The sequence below is a fragment of the Mytilus edulis genome, chromosome 9 (assembly GCF_963676685.1).
Source record: "Mytilus edulis chromosome 9, xbMytEdul2.2, whole genome shotgun sequence".
NCBI lineage: Eukaryota > Metazoa > Mollusca > Bivalvia > Mytilida > Mytilidae > Mytilus > Mytilus edulis.
Genome location: NC_092352.1, coordinates 30,963,934 through 30,983,290, shown reverse-complemented (window position 1 = coordinate 30,983,290; position 19,357 = coordinate 30,963,934). Strand labels below are relative to the sequence as shown.

Below are 19,357 nucleotides of genomic sequence, written 5' to 3'. Positions count from 1 at the left end.
AGTTACGACGTAAGAAACATATCCGATATCATTTGTGAAACGGTTATTCCATAACGGTCAACCAACTCGTGATGGCGTCCGTAAAATTTACGAAGGAGTGATTTCAACTTCACCATTTGGAACTCTTGGTTTAATAGCTTCCTTGTGAGCAGTAATCCTCTATCAAGAAAATCATGATAGGAAATGCAAGCACGGGAATACCGTATCAATTGGGAGACATATACCCCGTATGCAGGTGCTGCTGGAATGTTGCTACTTAGAAATGGAAAGTTCACAATTGGAAAGCTGAAATCATCTCTTTTGTCGTAAAGTTTTGTTTTCAACCGACTCTCATTGTCAATTTCTAGATGTAAGTCAAGATATGACTTCATGACTTCATTAACAGGTGATGTTCCTTATATCAAATATGCTAGTACAGAAAAAAGAGGAAAACCGACTGAAATTGACACTTCATAAGTCAACTCACACACGATATATACATATATTTTCAAATACCAGTATTGTCGTTGGATCTTTTTTGTAATCGAATGTGTCCTATTCTTAGTTGTAAATTTTTACTGAGTGTGGATACACAGCATGCATATGCATTGTAGCAGGAGACACTAAAGCTTTCGAGATTTGAACATTGGTAAACTACTGTTGGTTTATTTTGTTTGACAGCTCTCTAAGAGTGATAGGCAAACACTAACTGCAGGCTTTTGTCATGATTTCTTACTTATCTGTCATTGAAACGTTAAAAATATGTTTCTGCGCAACAGTTTTAGTTGACCATTAGGTGTTGATTTGTTTTCAAACATATATTTGTTGGAAAAACTGCAATAATTCAATTGATAGAGAAAGTGGGCTGCTGGATAGAAAACACTGAATTTCTACGTTGGATACTATTTCCAAAGACGTGCACTAATTGTCCATATACTAGTATCCTCTTATTTTAGTTATCATTTTGTTAATCAAAACTTACTATTTACAGTTTCTTTCAAACATTTCTATTTGTTATCTCTGTACCGATGTTATGCATTCACGGTATGAGAATAAAGATATATATAGTATTCTATTGTGAACAAAAAATATACAGTCTTAGTAAATATCGTATAATGATTATTTTATCATAACTCTTTGGACCCATATTCTGTTTATTAGTTTTTCCGTATAGCTATCAAACCAAACGATATTCACTCGCATTTGGTGCAGAAATATTGGTACTGTTAATGGTATTAGTACTACCGGGTCGATACCTCTGATGTAATATGAGGGTATCACTAGGCCAGTAGCCAGTACTATACTGGCATGAAAACAAAACCGATTTCTTTGCTAAAGAATTTGCTGTTACAAACTTTTGGAAATTATTGGTGGCATAGACCTGATGGGAAGGCCGGTAGATTAATTCATAATTGCAAAATTTTACTACTCAACTCTAAGAACAACCAATTGAAGTTAAAGCTAACAGCTATTAGATAAGGAACACGTACATCCTAATTCATGAAAAAGTTAACAAAGCATTACGTTGGCCTACAGTTGTTTTAACATCTATTTCATATGGTCTCTTGTGAAGAGTTGTTTCCTAAGTAATCTTACCACATCTTCTACTTTTAAGCTCACCTGACCTGAAAGGTCAAGTGAGCTTTTCTCATCACTTGGCGTCCGGCGTCCGGTGTCCGTCGTCCGGCGTCTGTAAACTTTTACAAAAATCTTCTCCTTTGAAACTACTGGGCCAAATTTAACCAAACATGGCCACAATCATCATCGGGGTATCTGGTTTTAAAAAATGTGTCCGGTGACACGGCCAACCAACCAAGATGGCCGCCATGGCTAAAAATAGAACCTAGGGTACAATGCAGATTTTGGCGTATATCTCTGAAACCAAAGCATTTAGAGCAAATCTGACATGGGGTAAACTTGTCTATTTGGTCAAGATCTATCTGCCCTGAAATTTTCAGACAAAACAGACAAACAGTTGTTGGGTTGCTGCCCCAGAATAAGTAATTTTAAGGAAATTTTGCAGTTTTTGGTTATTATCTTGAATATTATTATAGATAGAGATAAACTGTAAACAGCAATAATGTTCAGCAAAGTAAGATCTACAAATAAGTCAACATGACCAAAACTGTCAGTTGATCCCTTAAGGAGTTATTGTCCTTTATAGTAATCTTTTAACAATTTTCATAAATTTTTAGAAAATATTTTCCACTGTAATTACTGGGCCAAGTTCATCATAGATAGAGATAATTGTAGCAACAAGAATGTTCAGTAAAGTAAGATCTACAAACACATCACGATCACCAAAACACAATTTTGTCATGAATTTATCTGTGTCCATTGTTTAATATGCACCAAGGTGAGCGACACAGGCTCTTGAGAGCCTCTAGTTTAGAATTAACAGCAATTATAGACCAACGTCATTTAACTCTTGTGATAGATTAAGCTTGGTGTCCCCGTTGTATGGAAAAATTTGACAGATGCTGAATTCTTACGAAGAGTAAAAGAAAACATTGATATAAACATCAGTTACAAATTTGTAATTAAAAATTAGTGAAAATTGAAAACAACTCGTTATAAATCATATGTGTTGAAGTGCTTGTCTGGATTTACCTTCATCAGTTAAGCTTAAAGCCTGGTTTTTTGAAAGCCAGGGATGTAAAAGAACACAAATAATTGAAGAGCTATAGGTAGCACTCCACAGTTAGAAAATAAAATCAAAAATGAGCCACAAAATGTTTTATCATCTCATATTCCTGGATTTCTAATACATTAACCTAACTGTTTGTGTTGTACATGTACATATGTATGTAATCAGCATATTCCATAGATTTGATTTTCAAAAGTTAAAAGAGTGAAAATTAATTCCTTTTATGTGTATCCATGGCAACATTCTGCATTTATTTACAATAAAATATTGCAAAAAGGGGGGTGGACATGTCACATATCCCCCCAAAATTTGGATCAAACTAGAATTTCAATGCCTTTGAGTGATACCTTTTTAGAAACTGTTTTCATAAATCTTCCTAATGATCAAATAAAAAATGGGTGTCTTTCGCCTCATTTTTTCATAAAATCCAATCACAAAGTTCGTGCGATAAAAAGTTGGAAAAAAACATTACAATAATTGCCGGACCAATGTATGGTAGGGACATGCAAATACGGACTGTCATACAGAAAACAGCCTATATTACATACATTACATAATCTTGATGTTCATATAAACCCAATACAAAGGCTATTTTAATACTCAGCTATCCAAAAATGAATTTTATTGCACACTAGCTCTCATATTTGAAAAATCCACAGGGGCCAAAATGCGAAACTACACACCTAACTGTGGAGTGCTAAAAGGTAAGAATTGTTTCGGGAATAGATTCTGAAAGATAATAATTTCCAAGTGTCCTTGACGACCGATTGATTCGAATTGGTGTAATACCCTAGTCCCACTAGGCCACGATCGCACTACGATCTGTGAAAAAAATGCAAATTTTGATGATCGTAGTACGATCGTGTAGGTCGCAGTAAGGTCGTATCACGGTCGTGGTGAGGTCTTCAAGATCGTGATGAGCGTGGCCAACTTTGAACATGTTCAAAACAATCGTGGTGCGGTCGTGGCGAAATCAGGTCGTAGTAGAAGCGTAGTGAGAGCGCACTAAGATCATAGTAAGATCGCAAAGGTCGCTGTACCATCGTAGTGAGAGCGTAGCGAAAGCGTGATTCTATTCGGAGAAACTGCGCTACGATCTCGTTGCAACGTTATTACGACCTCACTGCGACCATCACGTTCTCACCGCGACCCAACTACGCTTCCACTACGACTATACCGCGCTGTTCACGATCATAGTACGATTCTAGCACGCCCTTATCGTCCTCATCACGCTCTTCTCACGACCTGACTACGTTCATACTACGACCATTATTCTCATTGTCATTTTCCCATAAAATATATTGATTCTCTCCAGGTTTTGTTTGTCTGTATGTAATTAGGACTTCTTGTCCATTTTCTCTAACGGCTCATGCTTTTTGTTTTCATATAGATTAGACCCGTTTGTTTTCTCGTTTGAATGGTTTAACACTAGTAATTTCTGGGGCCTTTTATATCTTGCTGTTCGATGTAAGCCAAGGCTCCGTGTTGAAGGCCGTATCTTGGCCTATGATTGTTACTTTTCTTCCTATATATGACACATCTGTTTCATATCTGCTATCGTTCACTAAAATATCGTCAATTCAGCTTTATGGACCAGCAATAGGTTGTAATTTAGGTCGGATTGGTCGGTCCGACATCTCTACTTGATCAAGATTCGTTACTATCAGAGCTCCATCTGCCTCTACATCAACCTTAACACCACGCCCACACGTGTTCTAGTAGATTTTGGTGGCTTGATTGTATTTTTTCGAGAAATCTATGTATTAATTAGAAATAGAACTGAAGGAATGATACTGTATTGATATGGAATGTACGATGTTGACGTTATTGCTGAGAGCGTAGTGAGATCGCGGTTTGAACGTAGTGTAATCGTGGTAAGAACGTGCTATAATCGCAGTAGAAGCGTGGTAAGATCGTGTTGCAATCAAATAACTCGTGGTATGGTCGTAGTGAGAACGTGATGAGCGTAGAAAGATCTTGATAAGCGTAGTAAGGTCGCAGAATAAGCGCGGTGAGAACGTGTTATAATCGTAGCGGGATCGTTGTAGAAGCGTAATGAGGACGTAGTAGCATCGTGAAAGCAACGAAAATTTGCATTTTCATGCCGCTCATACCGCGACCTCACCACGATCTGAATTTAATTTAGATCGCGGTGAGCGTGGTGCGATCGTGGTCTAGTGGGACTGGGGCTTAAGTTTTTTCTATTTCCGTCAGTGAATATATAAAAAAACAAGCAAAATTTAAGAAGAAAAACACAATAAAAGGAGCCTGTATTTACTTAGTCTATGTTTATAAATATATGTAAATATTTCGTGTACAAGATGCATCTAGAGATTGACGATGAGGGCCGGTTGAAGAAAAAAAAACTTTAAGACAAAAGAGATGATTTCAGCTTCCCAATTGTGAACTTTTCATTTCTATGTAGCAACATTCCAGCAGTGCCTACATACGGAGTTTTTATCTCCCAATTGATTCGATATTACCCGGTTTGTATTTCCTATCATGATTTCCTTGATAGAGGATTGCTGCTCACAAGGAACCTATTAAACCAAGAGTTCCAAATGGTGTAGTTAAAGTCATTCCTTCGTCAATTTTACGTACGCCATCACGAGTTGGTTTACCGTTATGGAATAACCGTTTCACAGATGATATAGGATGTGTTCCTTATGTCGTCACTACGATACTCTTCCCTTTTCACGAATTTGACCTATCGAATAAGACAATTTACCGGATTTGTAATAACATAAGCATGCAACAGGACGGGTGCCACATGAGGACCAAGATCTGCTTAAACCCTTGCGGAGCACCTGAGATTACCCCCAGTTTTTGGTGGAGTTCGTGTTGCTTAGTCTTTAGTTTTCTATGTTGTGTTTTCTGTACTATTAATTGTCAGTTTGTCTTTTTATATTTTTAGCCATGGCGTTGTCATTTTTATTCAATCTATGAGTTTGACTGTCCCTCTAGTACCTATATGTAAGCTATATGGTAAAATATGTTATAGTGTTAAAATACAAGTTGTAACATGTACAAAAGTACCTCGTACATGTTATGTCGTACATGTTATAACATGTACAAAATATTGCTTAAAAATGGTTTTAACCTGTACCAAATTAGAAAATCATAATAAAGCAGAAAATTCATGCACGGTTGAAATTTATTATCCACTAAAGAACAATAATCACATGTAAAAGAAGTTGCATTATTTACAGCATGCATAAAATACTACATTTTTAGAGAGATACGAGTTTTTTTTACTTGTTGCTACAAGACAGAGACATGTGACATATATATATATATATATATATATATATATATATATATAGATAGTAATATAAATCTGATTAATCATACAAAACATTCAACTCAAAGGAGGTAAATAAATTACATCGTAAAAGTTTCTTCTTCTTACTAGTCGTCTTCGTCGTGGTAACTACTTCCTTTTAATTGGGAACACCGAGTAATTCACTTGGTCTTGCTGTCTTTAGTTAAGTTTAAAAAGTATACGAACTTACCGATTTCTTATATTTTTTCTGAAGTATTTAATCGAACTACCGATCATTTTCCCTTATAACAAAACCTCTTTAAAATCATTGTTAAGTTAGGTAATACAGCATGAAACTTCAGTCTATGATAAATACCAAAGCAATAATAAATTCTTAAAAGTAGAAGAATACAGAACTAAACATGAATGAAACAAATATATGCCATCCAATGGTAATTTGCCTTAGACATGTTCCACTCGATGTTGGGTTATGAATTTGTTGGATATCATTTAACCAAAACTTAACACGATCCTGGAACAAATGCTGACCTGTAGTAATATTGGCATCTAAATTAATGTAATGTGCTTTAATGGCATCATACTCTATCCACATTGGTAGGTCTGCGTCATTTACATCTCTGAAATAAGAAAAAATAATAAAAACTTCAACCAATTTAGGGCACAAAATGTGTTTTACCTGCTTGTAATGATTATTTTTATTTATATATATGTATTCATGAAAAAGTAAGTAGACAAACGATTACAAATTTCGACCTTTCGAGTATATTGTCAGTTTGTAAGCTTTTGTTCCCTCTTTTATTTCTTCTGAGTCTGATTTTAAAAAGCTTGCCAATAGCTAAAGCTTTGGAACTGTATTTCCAAATTTCGTTCAAATTAATGTGAAATGATGTCTGATATTAATATCATAAGTGTGTTGTTTTAACGAGTGACAAACATATTGATGAAATCGCAATACAATATACAATTCCTCATGCAGATACATTTCATATCAAAATGCGATATGATAAACGTATGTTTTGTGTAAAATAAAGAAGACAACATATGAACTATGCGGTATATGCTTTGATCATTGTTGAAGGCCGTATAGTAACCTATAGTTGCATGATAATTTCTTTGTCTATTGGTCACTTGTGAAGAGTTTTCCTGTTGGCAATCGGACACAACATCTTCTTATATTTATATAAGATGATCCAAAACAAATGATTTCTATGGACATATTGTTCAATATTATTTCTTGTTGAATTTAAAGAGCTATTTATACTAAACGGACTGTATATGTTCATGTCTAATAGATAACATTTAATCATGAATATGTACATGTACATGCACAATTGATATACACTTCAACATGACGAACGTACCCAGTTTTTGCAAAGTTTGTCCAGTACTTAATGAATTTGTTTGATAGATCAGTGTCCAGAGTTGGGAGAGACACAAAACTATTGCCAAATTGATACATAGTGTCAGCTGCATGTTCAGACCTGTTGAACCAAGATGGGAGTGGTCCAAACAAGGGAAAGGATGGTAGGCCATGGAAAATATACTGAAACTGGCGACTTTTCTTGGCATTGTTTGGATCATGTAACAGTAAAGAATGTACAGCCGGTACAAAAAACAGCAAATCTGTATACAGATCAAGAATGTCAAAGGTTTGTCTCATTCTATCATTTGATTGACCATATTGCTTGATGATAGCAGCGATGACTTTAGGATTGCCATTAAAGTATGCATTAGCGATTTGTGGTGCAAGAAAGTTTGTAAGAACAAGTTGAGGAATTCCGTCTGTTACATTGAAATGAAATTTTTTCTGAAGTTCTTGAAGCGCAAAAACAAAAAGTGATGACTCGCCACTTGTTGTGCCTATTATGACATCTAATGACCTATAAAACTTAGATGCTGGAGAATCAACATCATTTAAAAGCTTAAGTGGGTTGTCAAGAAACAGTTCTCCGTCGACAACTGGAGCAAATTGGGTTTCTAATAGAGCTTGCTGTTTAAATTTAGACTTCAGCAATCCTTCATACAGTTCAGACGAGGTTTTCTTCTTCAAACAGCTGACTAAATTCCCTTCATTATGTGTACAATTTAAAAATTGCGAAACTAGGGAAGAGTTGGCCTTTTTGCCCATGGAGTAGGGGGAGATGGCTACACCACTTTGCATTATGGCTCTTTGGAATAGTCCGTCATTTCGTGAAGCAATCGATAAGAGTCCAACACTGAATGCTCCAGCGGACTCGCCAAAAATCGTAATAGAATCGCTGTTTCCGCCAAAGGATTCAATATTGCTTTTAACCCACTGAACTGCTAAAATCTGATCCCATATTCCGTAGTTCCCATTTAAATCGGTAGTACTTAAAAATCCAAACACGTTTAGGCGATAGTTTATTGTAACCACAATTACATCTCCAGTTGTAGCAAACCGTCCAGCGTCATATAGAGCTGCCTGTCCATTAGAGTATCCACCTCCATGAATCCATACCATCACATATTTTGGGGTCTTAGGAGTAACCGTAAAGGGAACGTAAATGTTAAGAAATAAACAATCTTCAGTTACGATTTTGTTTGCCAAAACATTCTTCACGTTTTCCGGTAATTCCTGATAACAAGATGGGCTATATGTGGTTGCGTCTAATGGGCTTGTCCACGACCCATAAGGCACTGGTTTTTCAAATCGCAAATCGCCAACTGGAGCTTTGGCATATGGAATTTTGCGGAATTCTAAAAGTTTGTTATCTAAAATATTTCTTTCTACACCAGTTATGTTCCCAAGTTTTGTTCTTAATATGATTTGTTCGCAGGTAACCAAACAATAAGAAATATTCACAGTAAACATCAGTAATATCAGTTTCATGTTGATTTCTTCTAAAAAGTATAAATAAAAAAGATATAAACAATCATTAAAAATTTACACCATATTTGTGTTTGGTGTATATAATGTAAGTAGTCATGATAAATGAAGGTGTCATACATGTATACAGGTCCAAACAGTATTGAAAACAGTCGGTTAGTACGAGGTTTGAACAACACAAAGATTTGGATTTTGATTCAGCCTAATAATATACGACTAATGTATAAATATTAATGGAGAAAGCAAATTGTTCAAAATATGATAATGCCAAATAATCTAAAATACGATTATATGAAGTATATACATTTTGAACCTCTTCTTCTTATCATGGTACACACACTCATTTTATTATTTTAATGGAACTTACTGAACTCTCGAATATAATATTTATGAAATCCTGAGCTTTTCAAAATGTGTTAATTTTTCAGCAATATAACAGTTGTTATCCATTCATTTGATGTGTTTGAGCTTTTGATTTTCCCATTTGATTATGGACGTTCCGTTTTCATTTTTCTTAGAGTTCGGTATTTTTGGTTATTATACTTTTTTTAAACCTTTTTAACACTGTATAATCATGGATGTGGTGCATATCGTTCTTCTAATTCACACACAATGCTACTTTATTATTGTTTGCATATTGTGTGCCTTTGCATTTGAAATATCTTTTTAGTTCTCTGTTCCTGTACCAAATCAGCAATAATTATGACAGTTGTTGTCCATTTATTTGCTGTTTAGATTTTGCCATTTGATTAGGGAATTTCATTTTGAATTTTCCTCGGAGTATTTTTGTGATATCTTGAAAGGTTAAGCAGCATACGGTGGCAGAATGCGGCCATGAAAGAAAAAAAAATTATGTTGTTCCCTCAAGATACTATGTCGTTCCCTCAAGATAGTTATCTCGTTCCCTCAAGATAGTTATCTCGTTCCCTCAAGATAGTTATCTCGTTCCCTCAAGATAGTTATATTGTTCCCTCAAGATACTGTGTCGTTCCCTATAGATGTTATGTTGTTCCCTCAAGATAGTTATCTCGTTCCCTCAAGATACTATGTCGTTCCCTCAAGATGTTATGTTGTTCCCTCAAGATGCTATGTCGTTCCCTCAAGATACTATGTTTTTCCCTCAAGATAGTTATCTCGTTCCCTCAAGATTTTAAAATTGTATTGATATATGATTCATTTCGTCCTTCGAAGCGGAACTGTAGACGTGGCCAGATCCCAAAAGTAGAATATTTGCATAATAATAATGATATAATAATTCTGTATTTAAAGAGAATAACTGAGAGGGGATAGGAGGGGTCCTGATCCAGAAATCCCGGGCTTTAAAACACGAAATCTCGAAATCCCGAATTTAAATAAAGTAAATCCCGACGTCCCGTAATCCGAAAAAAAGAATTCCCGGATCCGAAAGTGTCAATCCCGAAATCCCGAGCTTAAAAACACCCGATCCCGGAGTCCCAGTAAAAGTAGCACTCCACAGTTAGATGTGTAGTTTCGCATTTTGGCCCCTGAGGATTTTTCAAATATAAGAGCTAGTGTGCAATAAAATTCATTTTTGGATAGCTGAGTATTAAAATAGCCTTCGTATTGGGTTTATATGAACATCAAGATCATATAATGTATGTAATATAGGCTGTTTTCTGTATGACAGTCTGTATTTGTATGTCCATACCATACATTGGTCCGGCAATTTTTGTAATGTTTTTTTCCAACTTTTTGTCGCACGAACTTTGTGATTAGATTTTACGAAAAAGTTAGGCGAAAGACACCCATTTTTTATTTGATCATTAGGAAGATTTATGAAAACAGTGTCTAAAAAGGTATCACTCAAAGGCATTGAAATTCTAGTTTGATCCAAATTTTGGGGGGATATGTGACATGCATGTTTACCCCCTTTTTGCAATATTTTATGGTAAATAAATGCAGAATGTTGCCATGAATACACAGAAAAGGAATTATTTTTCACCCTTTTAACATTTGAAAATTAAATCTAAGGAAGATACTGATTACATACATATGCACATGTACAACACAAACAGTTAGGTTAATGTATTAGAAATCCAGGAATAGGAGATGATGAAACATTTTGTGGCCCATTTTTAATTTTATTTTCTAAGAGGGTGGTAAAGGGTTATTTTCGTGCAACGTTTTCGGTCTTTTCATTTTACGTGTTTTCGTGATTTGGTGTTTTATTTCTCGTTTTCTCGTGTTTGGTTTGATGTGCGTGCTTCGTATTTCCCCTTATTTATTTTCCGTGTTTCGTGTCGGTGGTCTTAATTTCTCGTTCTTGCATTGTTCCGCATTTGATTAAAAAAATAATTGGAAGTAACTCCACGTCTTTACTCCACCGTTTCGAAGTTGGAAATAAAGAATAAATCAATATAATTGTATTGCTATGTTGAGGGAACGAGATAACTATCTTGAGGGAACGACATAGTATCTTGAGGGAACGAGATAACTATCTTGAGGGAACGACATAGTATCTTGAGGGAACGAGATAACTATCTTGTGGGAACGACATATCATCTTGAAGGAACGACATAGTATCTTGAGGGAACAACATAACATCTTGAGGAAACGACATAGTATCTTGAGGGAACGAGATAATTATCTTGAGGGAACGAGATAACTATCTTGAGGGAACGACATAGTATCTTGAGGGAACGAGATAACTATCTTGAGGGAACGACATAGTATCTTGAGGGAACGAGATAACTATCTTGTGGGAACGACATAGCATCTTGAGGGAACGACATAGTATCTTGAGGGAACAACATAGTTTTTTTTTCTTTCATGGCCGCATTCTGCCACCGTAGCAGCAACACTTTATATATTGTATGCATTGAAAAACGAAATAACCTTAAATGTCCGGCAATTGAATAGTAAAAATGTTGACTACTACTGCCAGTACTGTTGTATTTGTTTTTATGTTTTAAAAAAGAACGTTCTTTGGTATTTTTTTTTTTTTGGCAGTGGCTATTCGTCCGGCTAGCCGGACAAATAGTCAAAAATGTCTATTCATCCGTCAAGCCGGACAAATAGCATTTTTACGGTTTTTCGCTATTTGTCCGGCCAAACTGCATATAATGATCAAGATATAACATCGTGTTTTGAAGGAGATAGATCAAGCATGAATAGTTTTAAAATGTATTGTCTATCGTCGTTTTATGAAAAAGAACTCATTCTAATAAGAAAAACCTAAACTTTACATTTGATTCAGATTTTTTTAAAGGAACTTTTGGGGAGGAGATTTAGGGGGACAAACATTATTCTCTCTTTTGTTGTTCTGCCTATGAATTTCTTGTAAGGTAAATAGACGGGCAAATGATTATTGGCTTCATTAAACATATATGATTCTAAAAGATCCTAAATGTATTGTTGTTGTGAAGTTTGGTTAAAGTAAGGTCCTCAAATGATTATGCACGATTCTTAATTTAAATTGTTCTGCGATTTTTAATTCATAGGAAATCAGAGAAAAGGGTAGGCACGTGTAACCTGTCCCCAAAAGTAGGATTGTGTTTTCGATAGATTTTTTTTTTTAGAAAAAAAATGTATATATATGATTCAACAGAAAAAAGGGGGGATACCCCAACCCTGGTGTCATATTCCCAGTCCAGGCATATCAGTGCATGTTGATAGATCTTCGTTGTAGTATAACTTAAAAATAATGCATCCAAGCAAGTTTAATATAGTAATTTTTCCGAATTCGTTTTGCCTCCATAATTTGGTAAATTGGGGATCATGAAATCCGGCATCAATTTCACTTTGATTGCAAGCTCATTCCTAACAGTTAACATGTACATGTATACGCTATTCTTCTTGAATCTCTTCTATAGAAATTCGTTAAAAGCAAATATCATTCTCTCTTGCTTTCTTTATGACATTTTTAAATATAAATTACGACCTCCGATTCTCAAAACGTCCATTGCATACGCGCGTTTGTTATCCGACACCTCATCCGGGACACTTTCCGCGTCACATGACACTTTGATTGATATTGAAGATTTGCGCATGCGCAGACGGATGGCCGGACGAATAGAGATTTTTAACTATTCGTACAGCTAGCCGGACGAATAGACACTCCGTTTTTTTTTATTTGACAAATAGTTAAAACGGATTATTTCTTGAAAAGCATTCAATAGCCTGACTATCAGTAAATGTCCTGTTAATAGTTAACATTATGTTTATTATGAGTACATGGGACAAAGTGCAATGGTTGTCTACATCCTCCAAGGTCCATTCTACATAATCTTATCTATATACGGTCGCGGTTATCTTTGTCAATGGAACAGTACATATAGAGAAAGAGATGATGGATCTTATTTATTGGTTGATAGATACATATACATAAATTTTGCGTTTTTGAGATTGATCATCATTGAAATTTTGTGTTTAGTTTAAAGTATATGGGACAGCGACAATAGTGTAAACCGTTTTATATGTCAATGTTTATTTCATACAAAATGTGAATGTGATATAGCTAGTCTGGATAAACAGAATGTCTTTCTACTTTAGCACACAATAGAGTGTCGGTCACATAAGGATTACATCGCAAATAAAGAACACAGCATTAGGTCTTGCAAAAAATAAATGAAGACATTCTTTTTATTCTTTTCTATGCATCATGTTAAAAATATTTAGGATGTTTATTGTTTTTAATGACTGGGTGTTACGAGCAGCATATGTTTTTTTCGACAAGTGTAAGCATGTTTTCTTGTCCGATTTCGAGTGCAAATCACTTTGGTTCCTCTTATATAAAAAAGAAGATGTGGTGTGATTGCCAATGAGACAACTATCCACAAAATACCAAAATGACACAGACATTTACAACTATAAGTCACCGTACGGCCTTCAACAATGAGCAAAGCCCATACCGCATAGTCAGCTATAATAGGCCCCGATAAGACAATGTAAAACAATTCAAACGAGAAAACTAACGGCCGCTTATTTATGTAAAAAAATGAACGAAAAACAAATATGTAACACATAAACAAACGACAACCACTGAATTACAGGCTCCTGACTTGGGACAGGCACATACATAAATAATGTGGCGGGGTTAAACATGTTAGCAGGATCCCCCCCCCCCCCCTAACCTGGGACAGTGGTATAACAGTACAACATAAGAACGAACTATAAAAATCAGTTGAAAAAGGCTTGACTCATCATGCAGATGGACAAATATACAAGTAGACGTGGCCGGGTACTTATACATCCCGACATAAAAAGACGTTTATTTTTGCATGTCTATCCTCATATTGCTTGTTTTGACATTACCCCTTTTACATTGTAGGTTTAAAACGGCATTTCACATTGTATCATGCATAATAATTACTGTCCTTTTGGTTTCTGATTCAGTTATGTAAAAAAATATTATAAAAAGAACATGTATGCTGATAGGTGAAATATTAGTGGCTAGTTATCTCTCTTTAAACCGGTAACTTTGAAATTGGTTTTTAGATATCTTTCTTGTACCAAGCTTTGTGGTTTTCGTCTGTCTTTCTTAATTCAAATTCAAATATTTTATTGGACAAAGCACATATGATACAATGCGTATTCCAAGATAAACACATTAAACATGACAATTTATGCAAATACAACATAAAGAAAGCATTGCAAGTACTAATTATATATATAATATCACAGTATTAATAGATATTTGTAGTTTAATATCTGAAGTTGAGAATGGAAATGGGGAATATGTCAAAGAGACAACAACCCGATCAAAGAGCAGATACAGCCGAACATTTGTATTTATTTTCAAATATGTAACCTGGTGTAAAGAGACCTTTCAAATTGTATATGCAGCTGCTTCTTGCACTCTGGCTCTTCTGGTCGATTTTCAATATGTGTACATGTATGAAGAATTAAAAAGAATAATAGTCATGTATAATACATCTTTACCTTTGTGTTTAAAGTGGCAGGTTTGATGATTGTGTCATATGTCACTTCCTGTATGGTTTTGTCATTTAACAAGTATGAGGGGTCAAGTATCTCTATTATATTATATATATAAAGTGTTTGTTCGCGTTCATTTTGTTGGATGGAACACTATCATTATCTAATTGTTAAATGGCACGAATCCAGTTTTAAGACACATTGTTAAATCCGTTTTATAAACTTTAAAGACATTTTGGAAGGTATATAACAATATCCTGTATCAATTTTAATTTCAAACTTGTTTAGTTATTCATTTTATGGAATATGAAACGGTATAGGTGTCAGACTACCAATTACTCCCTCCAATTTAGAACGTATGTAAAAGTAGCCCTACTCTGACACAAAATAGTGCTTTTGATGTCCTTGTTTACTTAAACTGACCAACAAGTTTGGAGAAATGAAACTTTTGGTGAAAGAGAAATATATCTAGACCATTTTTAGCCAAAATGTACTTGTCTATGAGTATGCATTAAAAATTGAGGATTAATGCGCTCCATAGTATAAGTTAATTTAAGATTTCCAGAAAACCAGGGGTTATTTTTGGAGTACCTCTGTTCGAAGGTCAGTTATTTTGTTAGAAGGCTTTAAAGGTATGGTGAAAATTGGCATGTAGAAAGCTGATACATGTACAATTCAGGATATACCTGGTTTTTATGAAGTTAAACTGAAGGTAAAATATTTAGAAAGCTGTGAAAATTGCAAAATTTGGTTGAACGGATAGGGATTTTTAATTGGTTGTCTGACACCTATACTGGTTAAAGGGTTTCGTGCATTACGTCTCTAATCATAACATTTTGAAACATTGTCAATCATATTTTTATTTACAAAAAAAGTATAAAAAAAAATATCTTAAGATTTTTCATCTCTGGTTTTAATACAAATTCAGTTTTAATGAACGTTGATGTTGCGATCCATTAGCCTCGGTTGAAAAGGTACATATATATACATGTATATATAGTTACTTCTAAGTATTACATTATTTGTTATACGTTTTGTGTGTTATGTCTAAACTGCACTATTTATACTCACAAGCAACAGTTTATCAATTACAAACTGCTACTAGAAATCCGTAATTCGAAAGGCTATATATTGCTGCCATTTAAAGTTTAAAGCATTCCTATTGGTATAAATAGTGTCCTTCCATCGTACCTTTCTTATAAAAATCATATGCTCCTTTTTACTTGATGTGAAAAAAAATAATTCCGTGTTTCTTTCATCATTTCAATCTATAAAGGATATGAAAATTTGTGTGGACCGACATTTGAAAACAAAAGGCATTGGTTACATTCAACTAAGTGCATTACATTAGTTAGTTAACCTAAAGATGCAAGAGTATCTTTTTGAATAGCAAAACACATACACCTTAAGCTTATTGTAACACTTTTTAAAGTTAATTAATTAAGCTACGGTACCGCATATTTTGGGGATACAAAGTCAATTTATACGCTGTACATTTAAATATTTTTGCCGGGAGTAAATGAAATATACTTACAGTTTTTATTTACACACCATCACACACTTATCTATTATACTATATTAATAGTTGGGGGTTCTCCGAGGGTTAAATCAAAATAGATGTTAGCAATTAAACTAATATAATGCGAATAAAAGATATATTAAGCAAGACAATTTTTATTCAATAAGGATTCCGCTTATAGATAGATAGGTCTGTGTATATTGAGCGAAATAAAACATCGACAGTTATCTAAAACCAAATGTGACACAATGCACTCTCATCAACAAAACCGGGGCAATGATTCTAGTAAAAAAAATTGTTATAGCTAGGAGAAAATTACTATCTTTTGTTTTCGTATATCCATTAGATCTAATTTCGGAGCATAATATATAAAATCTAAAACTTATAATTGTTCGTTATAAAATATCATCAGCTTATAAATAAACTAAATTTGTCAACAAAAGAAATGATACAAGGCATTGTAAAATAGTATTGTATTTCCCGTATATAATGCAATTGTATGCACTGTAGCAAAGTAAATAATTGCCCAATTGGTCTTATATTTACAGTGTACTGTTGTTTTCTTCACACAATCATTGATCATTATACATAGTTAAGCCAAATACGCGATTTTAAAATATTTTTTATGCAATTTTTGTTATTTCAATAATCTTATATTCACCAAAAAATCAAAACAAATCGATATTACAATTTAAAACTTTAAACTAAAACAAAATGATCTGCTTAAAATTTTGAATGGCAATGCAGATATTTTAATACTTTATTCTCATCGTCGAAAGCAAGTGCCGACCATCATTTCTGCAAAAATAAATTTGACCCCTGCATGTGCTGTGCTTAATAACACGGTATTTTCTCTACTTCCAATGTTGTCCGATCCTTGTAATCGATATGCATTTACTTTGCAACTGAAATTTTTCATTAAATGATTTAACAGTGTTTTCCTACCTATTATATTTTTAGTAAATTGGAATTCAAACTCACTTTTGTTGACTGGTATGTTATGTACATCGCATTCAACTTAGCTTTTACATATATACTAGAAGTTGACACACCCGTGATATCGCGGGTCCGTGACTGAATTAAAGTATATAACTATGCGCAAGCATTATTTTAGTATTAGTATTGTCATCTGATAAAGTCCTGCCGATTATAAGATACACAGTTTTCTCTGCTTTCAAATCTTTCTGTTTGAACCCGTCGAACTAGAACTTATCAATTATTGGTAATATTAATTATTTGGGAAACAAAAGGTCCTGGAATGGAGTATTTTTTTAATCAACAGCATTGTCCTATATTAGTTATAAATAAAGTTGAATTCTTTGATTCGCTGTTTTACGTCATGCCCGCTAACAAATTGAAAACTGTACCTATACGCCTTATTTTTAGTCCAGATTTTTAGTATTCGTATTGTTATCTTAGAAAGTCTTACTGATTAAAATACTACAATAGGTAACAATTCGACAATTTAGTAGTGTCAACCCTGTGATTATGACCCGTGTATACAGCATATTAATCCTGAATACACCGTTTGTTGGTGCGCCTGTCAGATGCGGAACGTACAGATAAGGTAAAAGGTAACAGGTGAATATACTATTGGTATCGGTATCGGACTCGACCCGGAACTTCTTAATTATTGGCAATATTAATTATGTGGAAAACAAAAGTGCCTGGAGTGGTGTAAATTTTTGATCTACACCTTTGTAAGTTATATTAGTTATATATAAAGTTGAATTCTTTGATTCGTCGTTTTTACGTGATGACGGCTGACAAATTGGACCTCGTAATTTTAGTATTATAGATAGTTCATTTTCAGGGCCTTGACTATTTTTATTCTAATTGTTCAAATATATAAATATGTATATAATATACATTCATTTTGTATTATGCATATTCATTGAGAATAAAGATATATACAAGGACATAAATTAATTTAAGACCAATGATCATTGAACCAGTTTCAAAGACACATATAGGATGCCTGAAGCAGAATGCAACAGTTACTCTATAACACTTTTTTTCATAACAGTCAAATATTTATGACTTTTGTACATCCAACTTAAAATTGTGTACCACATCGACCGAAATCTAAACGCAATGACAGTTACAGTAGCAATTTTTTTTAAAAACATGTACACACACAACTAAATGAAATTGATATCCTCTTTAAAAAATAACAACAAATTAAAACAAAAATTGAATATCTTGCACTCTTATTTTGTCGACACTGACTACTTGAATTTAAATTCTTAGATGACCATTGCATATAATAAATAACCGTTTTGGAATAATATAATATATATCAGAATATATACTTCCTTGATACACAATGCATACTAATTACGACATCGAATGATCGATATTATTCGATTTGATGTTAAAGTTTTTTAGTCATACTTTATGCGGTCATCGATATCTCAACGTTCCTACAAACATGTCACGCATATATATTACACGTATATAGACCTATATGCATTTATTAATTTTCCAACGAAAATAATAACGTAACAAAACTAAATCTACATGTATGAAATCTTAATGATTATTTAAGTAGAATGTATCTTATGTAGTCAAGAAGGATAATAAAGAACTGAAGAATGCCAGTAAACGAAACGTCTTAAAAATTGTTTATTTACTACAGTTTATATAATATGTTCCATTTAGAATTTTCGTTATAAAAGCGTCATTTTCATTACGGAAAGGAAAGTTCGCCAGAATATAGGGTCGCCGTGGTTGTCGTTATTTTTTTGTACGCTGTTTCTATGGTGAGCTCCTTCTTGTCCGGTACAATATCTGCGTAAAAGTTTACAGGAAACCATGCAAATTTAAATATGTGCAATTTATAGATTTAACTTGATTTCCCATCAAACGCAACAGTTTCTTAATTTTCTTGACATCCAATATCCTCATGGTACCATATGGATTGTGTTTTCTTATAGAACAAATGTTTTTAGCTTTACAACAAATTTTATATTTATGTACCACGTAAAGCATATACATTTTTTTTTATTATATTGTACATTTATTAATGCCCCGTTGATGAACAATTATCTAATATATATCGTTCAATTGCTAGAATACCTTGAGCATCGATCTGACAAATTTTTAAGTCAGGGTATTTAGAATACGGCTTGTCTTTACAAAAAATTAGACCGATGGCATACATTGTAAAGCCTCATATTTTTAGTT

At 33.9% G+C, this 19,357-nt stretch overlaps 1 protein-coding gene across 3 annotated transcripts; it reads right to left on the bottom strand.

Annotated features, from left to right (window-relative positions):
- Positions 1–5,600: 5,600 nt before the first annotated feature.
- On the bottom strand, positions 5,601–16,237 carry LOC139488080 (carboxylesterase 5A-like). Of its 3 annotated transcripts, XR_011655926.1 has the most exons (5): positions 16,187–16,237; positions 7,271–8,771; positions 6,131–6,526; positions 5,792–6,024; positions 5,601–5,726 (listed from the first exon to the last, which is right to left on the bottom strand). XR_011655926.1 is itself a non-coding variant. In XM_071273444.1 (3 exons), exons 2-3 carry the CDS (start codon positions 8,758–8,760, stop codon positions 6,283–6,285), a joined length of 1,734 nt encoding a protein of 577 aa, XP_071129545.1. In that variant the 5' UTR covers positions 8,761–8,771; positions 16,187–16,237; the 3' UTR covers positions 5,812–6,282. The 3 variants fall into 3 exon arrangements, 2 of the variants coding, with proteins under 2 accessions (XP_071129545.1, XP_071129546.1); XM_071273444.1 differs by lacking the exon at positions 5,601–5,726 and having other exon boundaries at positions 5,812–6,526; XM_071273445.1 differs by lacking the exons at positions 5,601–5,726; positions 16,187–16,237 and adding an exon at positions 15,724–15,920 and having other exon boundaries at positions 5,812–6,526.
- Between the last annotated feature and the right edge of the window lie 3,120 nt (positions 16,238–19,357).

Bases quoted from the DNA above. Each gene is read 5' to 3' on its own strand.
- LOC139488080 (XM_071273444.1), bottom strand. From the start codon at position 8,760: ATGAAACTGATATTACTGATGTTTACTGTGAATATTTCTTATTGTTTG. The intron at 6,527-7,270 runs GTACGTTCGTCA...TTCTTATTTCAG, and splicing joins ACAAACTTTGCAAAAACTGG to AGATGTAAATGACGCAGACC.